This window comes from Sturnus vulgaris, chromosome 27 (genome assembly GCF_052056855.1).
Source record: "Sturnus vulgaris isolate bStuVul1 chromosome 27, bStuVul1.hap1, whole genome shotgun sequence".
NCBI classification, from domain to species: domain Eukaryota; kingdom Metazoa; phylum Chordata; class Aves; order Passeriformes; family Sturnidae; genus Sturnus; species Sturnus vulgaris.
Window position 1 is genome coordinate 6,189,573 of NC_142269.1, and position 16,140 is coordinate 6,205,712.

At 49.7% G+C, this 16,140-nt stretch overlaps 2 protein-coding genes across 2 annotated transcripts in view; both read right to left on the minus strand.

Annotated features, from left to right (window-relative positions):
* Window positions 1–16,140, minus strand: part of LOC106864004 (M1-specific T cell receptor alpha chain-like) — a 370,462-nt gene that overhangs the window by 176,722 nt on the left and 177,600 nt on the right. The window lies entirely within an intron of this gene.
* Window positions 760–15,464, minus strand: LOC148221097 (Ig heavy chain Mem5-like). Its single transcript, XM_088179634.1, has 8 exons — window positions 15,407–15,464; window positions 14,655–14,959; window positions 9,566–9,585; window positions 5,020–5,069; window positions 2,655–2,933; window positions 1,940–2,020; window positions 1,483–1,599; window positions 760–1,399 (listed from the first exon to the last, which is right to left on the minus strand). The coding sequence occupies exons 1-7, from the start codon at window positions 15,462–15,464 to the stop codon at window positions 1,484–1,486; spliced, it is 909 nt and encodes a 302-aa protein (XP_088035760.1). The 3' UTR covers window positions 760–1,399; window position 1,483.

Consider the following 16,140-nt stretch of genomic DNA (forward strand, 5'->3'; position numbering starts at 1 on the left):
GCAAATGCCAAGGGAAAAGGCAGAGCTTAGTGGGGGCAATGTGGGACCCTGTCATGAAATGAGGGCTTTAGGTGAATGAAACCCTCACGGTCAGAGGTGTCAGCAAAAGCAGCTTTAATACAAATGTACCAAAGCGTGGCAGAGTCCAACAGCAACGCTCACTCTGCAGCTCTGATACATGGATGAAACAGGGACAGGAACATCGAATTAGAATTAATTGGGAAAGATTGATGTGGAGACTGGGAGGGAGAAAAGCCTTATTTCCCCTACACAATGTGGTTAACTTGTTTTTTCAAAAGCAGGGGAGGCTTAATCCTTCCTGCTGTGACTGAGTCACAAATGGTGACCACAGCATCCTGCCTGCAGCTTGTGAGAGGGGCTGAGCTGGGGAAGGTGTGAGCTGGGCTCTGTTAGGTAAGAACCAAGTTGCCATGGAAACTATCACTCCATCAAACCACCCAAAATCACTTCCTGCTGGCCCCTTGCTCCTCTCCCTGAGTGCCAGACAACAGCAGGGCTTCTTCTCTGCTGCTATGAGCATTTTCCTCCCTCATGCCTTCTGCAAGGTCTCTCCTCACTGAAGCTCCTGAATGTGCCAGAGAGACACTTCCCTGCACAGGCTCTGGAAAAGACACATTTGGCCAACAGGAAATCTCCATTATCAAAGCTTTGTTTATGATCCCCGTGGGCTTTAGGACAGCTGGATTTCGGCAATCTCTGTCCCAGCTTCAGAAGAAAAAGCACAGAGAACCCACAGCATTTTAGCCTAGTATAAAACTTTATTTTCATCACTACTACAGGAACCTAAAATGCACATGAGCTATATTTGGCAGAAGAAATACAGGCTTAATAAAGAAATGAAAATGATCAGGATGAATGGCATCACTTCAGGTCCCACACAGCTCTTCTCATCTGCAATACACACTTATGAAATCGATCTAAAACCCAAAGCTGCAAATGGCAACCACAGGGCTTGAATTCCCTCAGCAGCACTACTGCAGTGGCACAGGCAGTAACACAACATGCCTGGGAAAGGAGCTTTTAAAAGGCCACATATCTAGGGTGAGCATTGGAGTTTTGAAAGCTATTGAAGCAGCTTGGACACTTGTGTGCAAATGCCACAAGTGTGGCGAGATGACTTTGCAGGAGGATGAGGATAAATTCACTCTCCTCAGTTCTCAGAGGAGAGCAAACAGCAAAAGCACTTAAAACTGTTCAGTGTAAATCATCTGGCCAGGCAGGAGTGAGCAGTGTTCAATGTCTTCAGGGGAAGGTGCTGCCTCGTGTCCTGGCTGGTCTCTGGCAGCTGCTCTGGCCCTGCTTGTTCCAGCCCCTTGTGCTGCTGGTTCACGTTCTTTCCTGCTCTTCTTCGGGTTCCTCTTGCCTTCATTCCCCATGACTGGAAGAGCAAAGGGGGGTTAAAACTGCATTTAATGAAATTGGGCCTGGGAGCCCGTGTTTGATAGCTGTGAGCTCCCTTACCTCAGAAAAGAAACAACTTGATACTCATGAGGGTGTTGATGGCGATGCTCTTTGCCAGCAGGACTCTCAAACCCAGCACAGCCATGGACAGCATGTTCACTCTCTGCCCTTCAGCATCTGCTCAGTGACCAGAAAAGAGCAGAGAGATCATGGTCTGCGTTTTGATGTTGTGGTCTTGGCACAAAGTGGGACAATGCACAGGGGATGGTGTCAGGGAAAGGAAGAGCAGCAAAGGAGCAGAGAGAGAGAAGATGGCAACAACAGGGGAGCCCAGGGTCTGTCTCTGCTGCTTTTGGCTTCCTGGGGCTTGTGTGTAACTGCAGGAGTAACCCTGGAACAGCAGCTTGTGTCTGCTGAAGGTGTTGTCTTCTGCCTCCTGTGCCCTGCAGGAAATCTATTTCCATGCCTTTATTCCCCAAAGAACAATGGAACTTCACAGCCTGTTTGGAGAACTCACCTTGTGCTGAGTGCTTGGGCTCTGTGCTGTTGCAAACCCTCTTACTGGGCCCTTCAGCCACTGGTTCATCAGCCTCTTCTTCTGCAGCATGATAAAGAAAAGACATTTTAAACTCTATCCACGCTTTAGACAGGATTAAGGGAAATGTTCCTGTGACATTTCCTGTAGGAACTTGAGGAAAGTTGGGGCTCAGATGATCAGTCATTACTTCCAACAATAACTTGAGCTGACAATTTTTCCATGCAACAGCAGGAAACAGAAGAATTCCTACATTGTTTTGGTTTTACTATTTGAATCACCTTCAAAGCTGCAAAACAATCCCGCAAAATATAACAACGTACTTTGTTACAAATCCCTCCAGCACCTCCTATCTTTAACTTTTTGCAGGATGTAGAAAGGCTCTAAAGGTTCCAGTTTGTGCTGCAGCAGGTTTGCTGCTTCATGGTGAAATATTTAGTCATAAGGGAATTTACATTTTGGATAAATAGATTGTGTCTTCCCTCTTCTCCCCCAAAAAGGTATCTCCAAGTAATTCAAGAGTTGAAACCATTTCTTTCAGATGCTTTGAAACATCTTTCATCTCTCCCTGCTAAAATCCCCAATGCCTTTCTCATTTCTGCTGGCTGCCCAGGGCAATGCTGTCGAGAAGGAGAACACAAAGCCCCACAGGCCACTGTCTCCAGAAATAAGTGACAGCTGTGCCACCAAACTGTACCTGGATGTGTTGTTGTCATGGTGCTGTTGTCGAATTTGGCCGTGCAGGTCAGCTCTGTGTCTTTGGTCACATTGACCACTTTAATTGCATTGTACAACCCCTCTGATGTCAAAATGGATCTGCTCTGTTCATATACGACCTCCTTAGAGGGCATCTCCAAGCTGATGCTCTTTGTCTGAATATTCCTTGCCAAACAAGCTGCTTTCCCAGGGCTGCCACCTTCTTCCAGTTTCTTTGATTTCATCACAATGACTTGAGGGTTGGAAGTATTGGAAATATCTGTAACGAAAAGCATGGTTTGGACAGGATTGATTTAATTGCAGGTTTTCCCAAGTGCTGAATGATCGAAATTCACATGTACTTCAGCTGTAAATGATTTGTAACATCCTCATTAATTATCTTATATGTCATTATTGTTTGCCAGTAGAGGTGCAACTAATGATGGATGATTGTTTAAACTCACAGCCAGCTGTCTTACAAGAAAACCATTGGTGTCAATAGAATTGCAGAGGCAGGAAATCATTGTGGTACCATGATTTCATTTTAAACAAAATACCTTTGCCTCTAGATCATATTATTTATGGAGAATCAATAGTTATCACAAAAAAACAATATTAGAAAACCAATAACTTAATTCAGATTAACAATTTGCATTAGATTAAAAACATGGAACTGACAGGAATCCTCCAGCAGCCTTCCTTGCCAGAAAGGGCTCAGCTTATGAATGGCTGTCAGACACATCCACAAAGATTGACGTGTCTGCTTTGACAGGAGCACCCTGAGGGGTCTCTTGGGTAAAGAGAGGTGCTTTAGGATTTTCATTTGGCACGGTGTCTGCCTTGCAGGTGGGACAAGAGATCCCTCAAGTCTAATATTTTCTTCATCCTGTGGTACTGATGGAAGTTTGATCAAGGGGCTCTGACTTTACCCCCTTTCCCCATCAGCCCTATGGCACTGCTGAGGAACTGAGGTGAAAGCCAAATCGTGCTCTGCCACAACTTCATGGGTCGGCTCTCCTGAGCCAACAGGCACAACTACACACTTGTCCACACCTACAGCAACCACACACCCAACAGAAATCAAACATTTCCTTCCCAGGTGTTGTACCACGGCTGCCCAGAGCCTGTCAGTCCTGTGCATTCTGTGTTCTCTGAGAAGACCTTGAAAGGCTTTTCATGTGGTCTCCTCTCCAGGCTTTCCAAACAGCCAGAATACAAACAAGCAGCTTCTCTGCAAGAGCTCCCTGGGCAAGATCATCAGCAAGAAATCATGTACACGGTGCAATTGTAGTTCAGAGAGCAGAAGATTCGTTTATTCTGAGTCTAGTAGACTCACAGGAGTCCCACTAGTTTGCATGTTGTGACAATCCAGCCATGAATTCCTACCACTGCTTGCTTCTGGAAGGGATTTGTGTTTTATGTTCTGAACATTTATTTGGACAAAAAGTTGTACTTCTCCTTCTCTTTAGTCTTATAAAGTCACAGGAGGAGTCCTCCATTCTAAAATGTAATGGGCCTGAAATAACATGAAATGTTCTTACAGTACTTTAAAGACCTCTAAAAGCCCAGCAACAATTCCTGAGGGATGCACCTGAATCTTAATATAATGTAGATCTACACCAAAAACCCTTCTGCCACCCCAACATTCACATTCCATCAAAAATCTCAGGGTGACCTCATCCTTTAATCTGCATCATGGAATTCCCAATAAAGATAGGAACTGCTAAGGCTTCTTATCATCCCCACTCCACACATTGGTCTTTACAGAACCCACACACCTTGGCAGCCAATTGTCTTTCATGCCAGGAGCTCAAGGATTTGAGGCACTTGTGAGAATTTAAGCCCAAGGCTCTTTAACCTCCTTCCTCCTCTGTCCCCAGGGTACTGGAATTACTTACCTGGGGACACTCTCAGTGTGGTGCTGGTGTCAAACCAGAACTTCTCCAAGCAGGCAGTTCCAGATCTGTCTCAAAACTCCTCAGCACTGTGAGCTCTTCTCTGAGCTCTGCAGTCCCGCCCCAAGTCAGTCAGTTGAAGTCCACTGGAGAATTGGACACTTGACAGGAAATTTGAGCCAGAGTGCTGCCCAAACTGGGAATAAGTTATGCCATGCTAAGTAGTGCCCTGCTGGTGTTTGGGGATCATGGAATAATGGTGCTGTGCAGAGTCAGCCCAGTTGCTCCTGGGAAACCCTTCTGAGCAGATCCAAGCTGAGGATTTGGCTTGAAAGCCTGGCTGGAGTGAGAGTGCACTCACGGGAATATTGCAGATGAAAATCCTTACAGTGAACCCAAACCATCCAATTCCTTTTTCCACCTCCACCCCAATATTAAATGAAGTTTTAGAAATAAAGAAATGTCACTTACTTGGTAGAACTGTGAGAGTCGTCCCTGGTCCAAATATAAGCTTAGCTGTGCTCACAGTGCTAAGACTCATTCCAATAACTCACTCTTTCCTCAAGGTGCTCAAAAGTGTTTTAAAACAGGAGACAAAAAGCCAAATATTAGTCCTAATTATCCATGGCAGCCAGTCCCATGAAGTAGATTTACTTCCAAAACTGGAAAGGAAATAAGTTAATTGAATAGTTCAGTGATTTCAGATACCATGACTGAGTATAGAATTTTCAACTTCTCCCTTTCTTGCACCTTTAGAAACTTCATGAGCTCTTTTATGTGTTCAAGATAAACAGAGATACAGAAATAATGTTCTATTTGTCTTCTTCATGATTGCAGTCATCTTTCTCATTTCTTTCCCAAAACATCTCATATTTTTTCCCTCCTTTTGTTTTAGTTCAGGGCCTTATGCCGTTTATAACATTGTGGTCTCCCAAACCCAAACACTGTGATATATTTCATAGCAAAAACTGTCTCTGTACCACTACACAGAATTTTGAATTATACAGGCAGTCACATGACTTCTTCTGTGGTTTTACAACATACCACCTGAAGAAATCATAAAGCTTGCAAGGATCTCAGATAATATCAGAAAGGTTGAGTTGTATATGAGAACTTGGGGATTACATGACACCTCTGGAAAGTCTGAGGGAGTTAATCTGGATAGAAAGCAGGAAAATAGTCAGTGCTTATTGTGTTATTTCAAACATTTCTTACAATGCAGTCAATTTCCCTAATTCTCTCCCTGTGGGCTTTAGTGGCAGTGTGACAGGTGTACTGGGACGTAGCAGGCTGGCTCTGGGGAAGTTGGGAAGAGAGGATTAAAAGCAGAAGAATCAGGAGGATCAGAAACTGCTCAAGTGACCTTTGAGCTGGGAATTACTCTCAATACCCCATGGTGAAATGCATCCAGGGATCCTCTAGCATGGAGCCAGTTTAGATGCCAGTGTCTCTCTCTGCCTCTGTCTGGCTGTTGCTCAGGGATTCCCCCAGGTCAGCACGGTCAAGGAAATAAATGTAATGTTTGTGAGTTTGTGGCTGCTCCAGCTGCTGCCTGTGCTGCCTCACACAGGGGGTGGTGGCTGTTCGAGTTGGAAAGACAGGTGTCTGCCAAGTAGGGTGAGAACCTCCCTTGGAATGGAAAAATATGATCCCCTTCCCTCTGACTTATTATAATTTTGAAATTAGGGGCTTTCAGGCAAAGAGGCAGGACAAGGAACACCAGTTCTTTAGCAGTATGTGTGTGTATAACAAGGCAAACAAACAACCCCACCGGCAGCGACACCAAACAGAAGCAGAGCCCAGTCCCAGCTGCTCTCGGCTGCAGGCACTTTCCCCTTGGGTGCAGTTCCGGGCACAGCCAGCAGGGGCGCTGCTGGCTCGCGGCCGGGCAGGGCGGGTGCGATGATTGCCCTGCAGGGGGCGCTGTGGCGCCAGCTCGGCCGCCCTTTCACGCTGTTAATGGCGGCTCGGGGGGGGAGGGATGGAGAAGGGGCTCCTTTACAGACCCGCAGGATGGAGAAGGGGCTCCCTTACAGACCCAAGGGATGGGGAAGGGGCTCCTTTACAGACCCAAGGGTTGGAGAAGGGGCTCCTTTACAGACCTTCAGGAGTAGCCGGTCCCTGTGCCCCTCCCTATGGTGAAATGAGCCGTAACAGGAGCCTGGAGCAGCAGGCTGGAATGGCAAGAGCTGAGCATTCCCAGGGTGGTAATCAAGGTGTAGCACAAACTCTGCAGCTCTGGCAGGAGCCCCTCGGGGCTGGACGGACACGGGGTGTAGAGTTAATGTGAAACAGTGGCAGACAACAGCGGGGCTGGGCGGGGGATTGATCCCTTGGAGAGTTCACCAGCCATGGCTGATCCCGAGCTCAGCAAAGGCAGTGGCACGGTGTCCTCCTGGCTACCAGATCCTGGTGCAGCACGTGCTGGCTCTGGGCTCCCAAGTGTCAGAGAAGCAGAGAAGAAAGCTGGCAAGCCCTTGTCACAGCCCGAAGGTAAACAAAAAAATCAGGCAAGAAACACAGGGCAGCAGTGTCTCCAGTCAGTCGCCCTTGCCCTGTGGATCCTGAGGTGAGCACCCCCACCAGAAGGAAGCAGCAGCCCCTGGCCCCAGCCCTCACAGGATCCCTGCTGCCCCTCACCCACTGCGATATTCCTGGAGCCGGGGGAGGCCGTGACCATTCCAGACTAAAACCAGAAACTAAACCAAAAATGGATAGGGAATTTAAGCCATCCCCAAGAGAGCAATATGGTGTCTTTGGTTGCAATACAGGATTTGACTGGAGGTGTGTATTCTATCACCATCTGTTGAAACCAGGCATGGCACTGATCCTTATTTCTGTGGGAGATATCCTCTGCTAATGGGCCATCTATTAAGACCAGCTGGGTCAGTATTCTTTATCTTTTCCACAACCCATCCTTCCTCCAGGAGATATCTTCTGTTAATGGTCCATTGAGTCCCACTGAATGACTGATTAAATTACATCATCCCACTGGGAGATGCTCCAGCCAGGGGCAGGAGCCAAGCCTTTCCTACCTAGATAAAAAGTGAGATCTGGAACACCAAGACAGCCCTTTTTCCACTGGATTCCAGAGGAAAACCAGACCTTTGCACATCATCACTGGAACTTTGGAAGAAAACCTCACTCTTCTACAGGAGCACTGCTCCACCAGAACAACATCTGTCACTGCAGGAGGATGCAGCCACGATTGCATGGCCCTGCTGCCAACACCTTTGTTACCGTATGGACTAGAAATCCTGAATATTAGAATATAAAGTGTATAAACCATAATAGTAGTAGTAATGCTAAGGCTTGAAGACTGCAGTTCCCAGAGTAGGCCCTGGGAAACTAACTTAGGAATGTGCTGTGCTGAGAGCATGCAGAACTGTTAGTGATAAGGTTAAAGTATAATCATAAATAAAGTACTGGTGGTGGGCAGTGGCGTAAGAGAGAGATTGAGGGGGAGAACACTATAGTCCTAGGATAAGCAACCATGTAAGATTTATGACGCAAAATGCTATCTTCAAGGTGAATGTATCTATAGAAGAATGTGTACTTCTGCACATAAACCATTTGTAAAAAGGGTATAAAAAACCCTCTAAAAAGGGAACCAGTGGGATCCTGACTTGGGACGCGAGTCCGCAGGTCCCCGGGCCCTGAATAAAGCACCGCATAAACTGACACTCTGTTAGTTTGTGTTTTACTTGGGGTTTCGGGCAGCACCTTGACTGAATGACGGGGGGTCAGGTTGGATACTGACTCTGTTTTTGGGTTTGTTCGCTGTAATACTGTATTTCTGTTTTAATTTCCCTAAGAAAGAACTGTTATTCCTATTGCCATATCTTTGCCAGAGAGCCCCTTAATTTCAAAATAATTTGGAGGGAGGGGGTTTACATTCTCCATTTTAAAAAGAGGCTCCTGCGTTTCATGGCAGATGACTGTCTTTCAAACCAAGACATATGGGTAGAAAACATGAGAGAAATAGAAAGAAATTGGCGAGGCCTTCTTTAGACAAATGGGACATTCCTGGGCTCCAGTCCTCATGGGGTGCTGGAAGCGTGTCAAGTGTCTGATGGCAGGACAGCACAGCTGAGCACACACACTCAGGAGTTTACTGCAGTGTGCTGATGCAAACTTGCTGACACAGGTGGCTGCAGAGCTGGACCTCTACTTGCCAGTGAGGAAGAATTGGTGAGGGATGTGAGGTGGTTGGGGCAGCCTTGGCTGCAGTGACCATGCAGTTGGAGCTCAGGATCCAGGGAGAAGAGAGCACTGCAAATCCAGGACTGGAGCCCTGGGCTTCAGGAGAGCAGAATCTGGGCTCTCCAGGGATCTTCTGGGGGGAATCCCATGGCTTATGGCCCTGGACAGAGGAGGGATTTGGGAGAGCTGCTCATTTTCAGACATTAGCTCCTTGAACCTCATGAATGAGGTTTTCTTGACAAAGCTTAAGTAAAGCATTGTGTCCAAAGGCCAAAATGATGAACAAAGGGCTCCTGGATGAACTCATAAAGGGTAAAAGCAAAACAAGCATAAGTGCTTCTTCAGCCCCTGCTCTGATGTCTATAGCTGAGAGATTCCTACTGGGAAGTGCCATTTCTGGTCTCCAGGTCTTGTTCTTCATGCATCTGTTCCCAACCATTGTTGGATCTGAAGCTAAAAGGATCTTTGTTCTTAACAAAAGTCTCCTTTGTCCTCTGAGGCAAACAGAAGAATATAATGCTCTGCTAAATTGAAACATAGAAATACAGAAGGTTCTTGCCCACTTGTGTTCTACTGGAGCTGGTGATCAAATGTCTGTTTGCAACAGCCAAGAATTCAGCGTGAAGAGTGAAGAAATTGGTTTTGGAAAAAGACAGTTTGTGTGTGGTGGTTCAGTTGTTTTCAGTCACTGTGCTCCGTAGCTCGCACTGTGCTAGACAGTTCTACAAAAACATCTGGGTTTTTTTTCAGTGCCACGTGATGTCTCCTCTTTCATGTCTCTGAGGAGCTCCCTTTTGTTTTTCTGTGCCTCTACACTGCTCTACTTCTGAACATCTAACACTGTTCCAGAGGATTCCCGACACTAAAAATGACATTAACATCCTTGCTTGTTTTGGCATAGTGGGCAGTTAATGTTAATCTCTCTAAAATATTGCCCCTGACTCTTTGGAAAGGAATATTGTTGTTAGAAGTGTCTCACAGAAAAAGTCTGGTTACTGGTTTCTCTTTCAACACATAGCAAGAGAGTCAAATATGCATATGGTAAATGTAAATGAGACTGATAGTACTGTAGATTTAATCAGCATATACAGCTTGATTAAGAGGATGCCCTGGCAAGAGCAAACAGAGCTCTGAAGATTGCAAAAAGTTTGGATCAAGTCTGGCTGTTGGGAAACAAGATTTTACTAAGCAGAAATGCAGAGTTTGACTGTGTGATGTTTAACTAGATGATTGTAGTAAAATATTAGCAGCCAACATGTAAATGGTATATAAGCACATGTAGTGCTCAGTAAAAACTGGATTCTGATCACCATTCAGTAGTCCCCGTCTCTCTCTCCATCATCAATACATGGTGGCACTGTGTAACAGTGGTGGGGGTTTTGCACCATTTAATTAGAGGTTTGTTTTCGTTGATTTTGTTTACTTAGAACTGAAATTAATAAAAACACGATGGAAATGGTTTTTTTATTGTGTTTGGGCTTGGTTGTTTATTAAATTTTATCAGAAAGGATAGAACGTTCAACAGCACTTCTAGCTACTTGCTAGAAGTGAGGAAAAAAGGCAAAAGATGCAACTGCTGCAAGGTTGCTTAAAGCTAAACAGACCAATAGAGAATTAACACCTCTTTTATTTATCCTTTTGACCTATTTCTGCTTTTAACCTAAGTTCTCATGACTCTTAGTGTGACATTGACTGACCAACTAGAAACTACGACCTGAAATTGATGAAGAAGAAGGAAGAAGTGAGAAGATGAAAGAGACAACGCCCAAAATCCTAAATATTGTTCCATACCTATTCCTATACTAGAAAAACATAAAATTTAGAACCCATTACAATGTGAAAGGAAACACTTCAATTTCATGACACCAGAGATTTTAACTTCATCACTCAAATTAAGAAGCCCTCTCCAGGGCCTCAAGTTGAAAGCAGTGTTCTCCAGGGGGTCAGAGCCTGACAGCACAGAAAGCTCAAAACCCGCAGGTTTCTGGGATCCAACAGCACTGCAGGGACATCTCCCTGTCCTTGTCTCAATGCACAAGCCATAATTGCATATTTTCCCCATTTATTCAAGGATGAGCACTGAAAGAGCAGCTTGCTGAGCACCTGGAGGACAACCAAAGTCAACTCACCACACCTTCTCAACTCCTCCTTCCTCATCAGGTGCTCTGTAGCAGCCACCCAGAGCAAACTCATCCCTGCTCACCTGGCTTTGCTAAACAGCCTGGCTCCATCCACCACAGCACTCTGGCAGCTACAGCAACACATCTGCATCATCCCATGGCTCTGCAGCCAAGGCACAGAGGAAAAATGAGGCTGTGCTGGACAGGAGCCCAGGCAACGTGCACTAAACCTGCACTTGCCCAAAGAGCCTGGGCAGTTGCCACAACAGATCCTCCTGCACCAGAAATGGTGCCAGCCCTTCTCCCAGCCCTCCCTCCACTGCCTTTTAGTGCCACCAAGCCAGAGGGATGTTTCCTGCACCTGCCATTGCCTGACAAGAGCCCTGGGGACCAGCTGCTAGACAGAAATGCTGAGACATCTGTCTTCTCCATCTGTCAGTTTTTGATCCATTCTGATACAGAGCTGCTCCAGGGTGATTCTTGCTCCACAGTAATACATTGCTGCATCCCCTTGCTTTGCTGCCAGGATTTCCAATGTGAAGCTGTTCTTGGAGCTCTCCACTCTTCCCTTAAAGTGACCTTGGAAATCTTTTCCATAATAATCACCCTCTCTACAAATCCATTCCAGAGTGCCCCGTGGGCCCTGGCGGTACCAGAACATGTCGTAGCTTCCCATAGAACCTTCCTTCATGCTGCACTGGAAGGTGCCTGGATCTCCCTCTTGCACGGTCAGTTCCCTGGAGTGCTGCTCCAAGGTCACCTGGCCAGTGACTGCTGCAGAGAGCAAGAACAAGCCACAGTCACTCCAAGATTCAGCAGAGCTCAGGGCAATGCTAATGGAGCTTTGGACTGGCACTGGACCGGTGGAAGGACAAAATCCTCCTCTTTGAAGCCAGCTGACACAGAGGGACAGAGCTGGCAGCAGGTGTCAAGGCTCACAAGGAAGGACATTCCACAATTCCCTCCCTCCTTTTCCCTGTCAGACAGGGAGCTTTCTCTGATTTTCCCCAAAGAAGCAGGAAGCATTTGCCCCATGGGGTGACAAATCCCTTTGTCCTTGCCAAGACAGGATGGTGAGGAACCCACTCTGCTGTCCCTGAAAGTGCTGTAGATGAGCCCAGCAAAGACAAAGGCGTGTCACAGGCCATGGGGCTGGTGCCCTGCGCTGCCATCCTGCAGCTGGTGTGTGCCAGAGGGGCCGCAGTGGCCCCAGGAGCAGAGTGTCCAGTGCCAGGGCACAGCGCTGGGCCCCAAGATCTGAGTGCAGCAGGGAGGAGCCCTGCGTGTGCCAAGGCTGCAGGGGAGGCAGCTTGGATGGAGGTGACGAGCTCACAGGGGCAGGAGAGGAGCAGGGCTGCTGTCCCCGTGCTCCCCAGGCATGGCTGGGCAGCTGGAGCCGGGGAACAGGTCCGGCTGCAAGCGCTCAGCAGCTCCCCAGAGCCGTGCAGAGCACAGGGCCACGCTCAGCTCCTGGGGCCAGCAGCCCTTGCCTGCACTTACCTACAATGGGCAATAAGCCCACGCACAGGGCACTCCACATGGCCAGCCCCGCTCTGTCTCGCCTCTCTCCACCTTCTCTCTGCCTGCACAACAGCTCTGCCCACACCTGCCCTGCCTGGGCCTCTGGCACTGCTCTCAGGGCCACTCCCTCCTGCTCCCTCCCTCTGTCTGTGACAACACTGAGGGGGAGAGGTGGGGCAGGACGAGCAGAACTTGAAGCTCTCGCTGCCCTCCTGGCTGTCTCTCATTCTGCACGGTGCAAGAACAGACTGTTTGTTGGGCAGGAAATGCTGTGCTGGCTAAAGGGGACGTGTTTCTCAGAGGCCAGCCCTGGCCTTTCTCTCAGATGTCTTGCAGGCTGCTGCTGAGATTTTGGAGCTGACTGGGGAGGCTGTCAGCTTGTCCTTCCCCTGGCCCCTGGCCCTGGCTCTGCCGAGCTGCTGCTCCCACATGGGACACCCCAGGATCGCAGCTCGGCTTGGCCAGGGCACCCCTAAGCCAAAGTGCTCCTCACCCTGCTCCCTGCACTCTGGCCCAGCACCCTACTCCCTCCCCAGTGATGACATTTCTCCAGCTGCCTCCTCCTCTCTAAGGCCTCCTGGACCCCTGCCCATCAGCAAAGGCAACCCAGGACCCTGCAGGGACCAGGCTGCTCAGCAGAGCCAGGACACTGCCTGCCCTGTGTCCTTCCCCTCCTCAGCAGGAACCCAGGGCTCTCCCTGTGACCACAGAATGGGACAGCTCTGAGCCCTGACACTGTCATTGTCCTGACTGCCACCACTCTTCTGGGAGCATTGCCCACCCCACAGACTGTCTGCATCCTTACCCTCCTCCCTCTTTCCCTGGGTACTTGGACATGGCACCTTGTGGTGAGGACTATTAGGATAGGAGGGGTAAAAAGGACATGGAGAGGGTAGAAAAGCCCAGTGAGAATGGGGGCTGGAGGATGGGAAAAGAAGCAGTTGGGTGCATGGCCAGGGAGGATTTGTCTAGTCCAGGAATAAGAGGCCAGGGGCCTCATCCTTCTCTCAGCCTCTTTAGGAAGGGAAGTGGAGAGGGATGTTCTCCCTGGTACACAGTGATAGGTCGTGTGACAGTGGCCCAAAGCTGCACCAGAGGAGGTTTAGGCTGGATATTAGCAAGCATTTCTTTACTGAGAGAGTGGTGAAACATCGACACAGGCATCCTAGGGATGTGGTCAATACCCCAAGCCTGTCTCTGTTTAAGAGATGTTTGGACAGTGTCTTTTGAAATATGCTGCAACTTGTGTTCTGCCATGAAAGTGGTTCAGCAAGTGGACTAGACAGTCATTGCAGCTCCCTTTAAATGGAAAAAGTCCTCTTTTCTCTCTCCCCTGCCTTCCACTCCTCTCCTCTGCAAGCCCCCAGGAGCAGTGAGACCCCATATCCCTGACCCCAGGCACAGCCCACTCACTGACTCTCCCCTTGCATGGGCTGGGACCCACGTGAATATGCAGGAGGGGAGGAAGCTCATGGAGTTCAGGAACACCCCAAGTGTCTCTCTGGTCCCTCAGGGTGCAGTAATTGAGTGCACTGACCCCAGCTCCAGCCTGCTGATGGTCAGTGTCCCAGAGCTCTGGTCAGCCTGGCAGGAAAACCTCGTGTGGGCAAAAGGGGCTGTGTGGCTGTAGGAGCCTCCATGGCCCTGGTACTGCAGCAGCACTGCAGGGCTTCACCAGGACACTGCTGACACCAGGCCATGTAAATATAGCAGGTTTAGGGGCTGTAAGTGCAACAGAGGGTCCCAGTGTTCCCTGCTGCCACCACCCTGCAGAGCTGGTTGTTTGCCTCTGATCACCTTGAAATGCACCTGAAAGAAAATCAGGCCCTTTGCATCACTGCTTTGCTCTCAGTGGTGCAAGGACATGGCCCCCAAAAGGGTCAAAGGAAGCAGGGAAAGGTGTTGCCAAAGCCCAGGTGCTTTGTGTGTTCCACTTAAGAAGGGGACCAAGGAAGGCAGAGTGGGACTGGAGCCTGGCAGTCACCAGGCTGTCTGGATGACAGAAAAAACTGGAACCTCCTGTACAGAATAGAACATTGCAACTGGGACTCAGGAGAAGGAAAGCCTCAGTGTTGGGAAAGGAGCTCTTGATTGAAGGCCAGGATCACTGACGCTGCATGGGGATGGCCCCTGATTTCTTAGGAACACTTTGGAACATTTGAACCACTTTGGAATTCACCATCTCCAAATTCGGTGGGTGCTGAGCCAGACCCCAGAAGGTTTGTGTTAAAGCTCAGCTGGGTTTCCTGTCCCCGTGTGAACAGCACAGAAATACCGGGCAGAGTCCTGAGCTTGCAGGGACCGCAATGAGAGAAAAGCCACGGACAGGGAATTGTCCCGGGCGATCTTGGCCCGACCCTTCACTGCTGCCCCGTAGTCCTCTGTATTGCCACGGAGGTAGCTGATAAAGGACACCCACTCCGGGCGGCCCCCGGGTGCCTGACGGTACCAGTAAATATGATAATCCGCGAAGGTGAATCCGGATCCGTGGCAGGAGAGGGTGAGGGAGTCCCCGGGCGCTCGCAGCCCTCCGCCGGCCTCCTGCAGCCTCAGCTGTGCCCAGAGCCCTGCGGAGGGAGAGCGCAGGAATCGGGCAGGGCGCGACCACGGACCGAGGGCGCTGTCCCGGGCTCCCGGTGCCCCCGGCCCCGCGGAGGGAGAGCACAGGCACCGAGCGCACTGCAGCCACAGCCCGAGGCTGTTCCTCTGCCGTCCCGGTGCCCCTGGACAGACACAGCCACAGGCGGCACCTCGGTTCTCCGGGGAAAACACCCGTGCCCGGGGTGAGGCCCTGCGAGCCCTCCCGGGGCTGGACCTCACCTGCTTCAGGAACTGCGGCCGAACCCGTGGACAGGGCCTGCCCCTGTCCCTTCCTCCGTCCCTGTTCCTGCTTCAGAAATTTCCCAAGCCCCTGTCCCTGCGCCTTTTCTTGACCCTTCATGTACCGGGCCCTGTCGCTGTCGCTGTCCCTCCTTCCCCCGGCCCGCTCGCTGCCCTCCCCGCCCGGCTCTCACCTGCCGGCCACAAGGCCAAGGCCAAGGCCAGCAGCCCCGGCCCCAGCCCGGCCGCCATCGTGCCCGGCCCCGGCTCCGCGGCAGCCGCACAGGAGCCGAGCGGAGCCGCGCTCGGGCCGCTCCCGCCCGGCCCCGCCTCGCCGGGGCAGCGCCGGCGCCTCTGCCCGGCCCCGACACACCCGCCCCGGGCCCCGGGCCCTGCCCCGGGCAGGAGCAGCACAAGGGCAGCTGCGGCAAGCGACGAGAGACAGCCCCGTGTGAGGCTTGATTTTCTCTTTGGGAGCAAAGAGCCTTATAGACACGAGACTCTTTCACATCTCTCTCGACAGTGCTCAGTGGCCTCCTTTGATTTTCCGAATCTCTCTCCTGGGAATGCCTGGGGTTGGGCATTAAACTGGGATGGGACACAGCAAAACCACTATTGCCAATTATGCAATGAAATATTCCACACTGGAATACGTGGTTCTCCGTAATAAAGCTCAAGGAAATGAGGAAAGGGGACATTTGGAGTGATGGCCTTTTTCTTCCCAAGGGATCATCCTGTGAGACAAAGAGCATTTTTCCTAGACATGGCTAAAAACCTGCCTATAGATGAAGAATGACGACGTAAATTTATTTCTCTTGTCTTGCAGACTCTGCTTTCTTTGTTTTTCAATTGCTGAAGTGGAACATCTCTCCAAGCTAAAGAAGCTGTCATAGCTGACCCTGTTTACCATGAGGAAGGGGAAACTGCT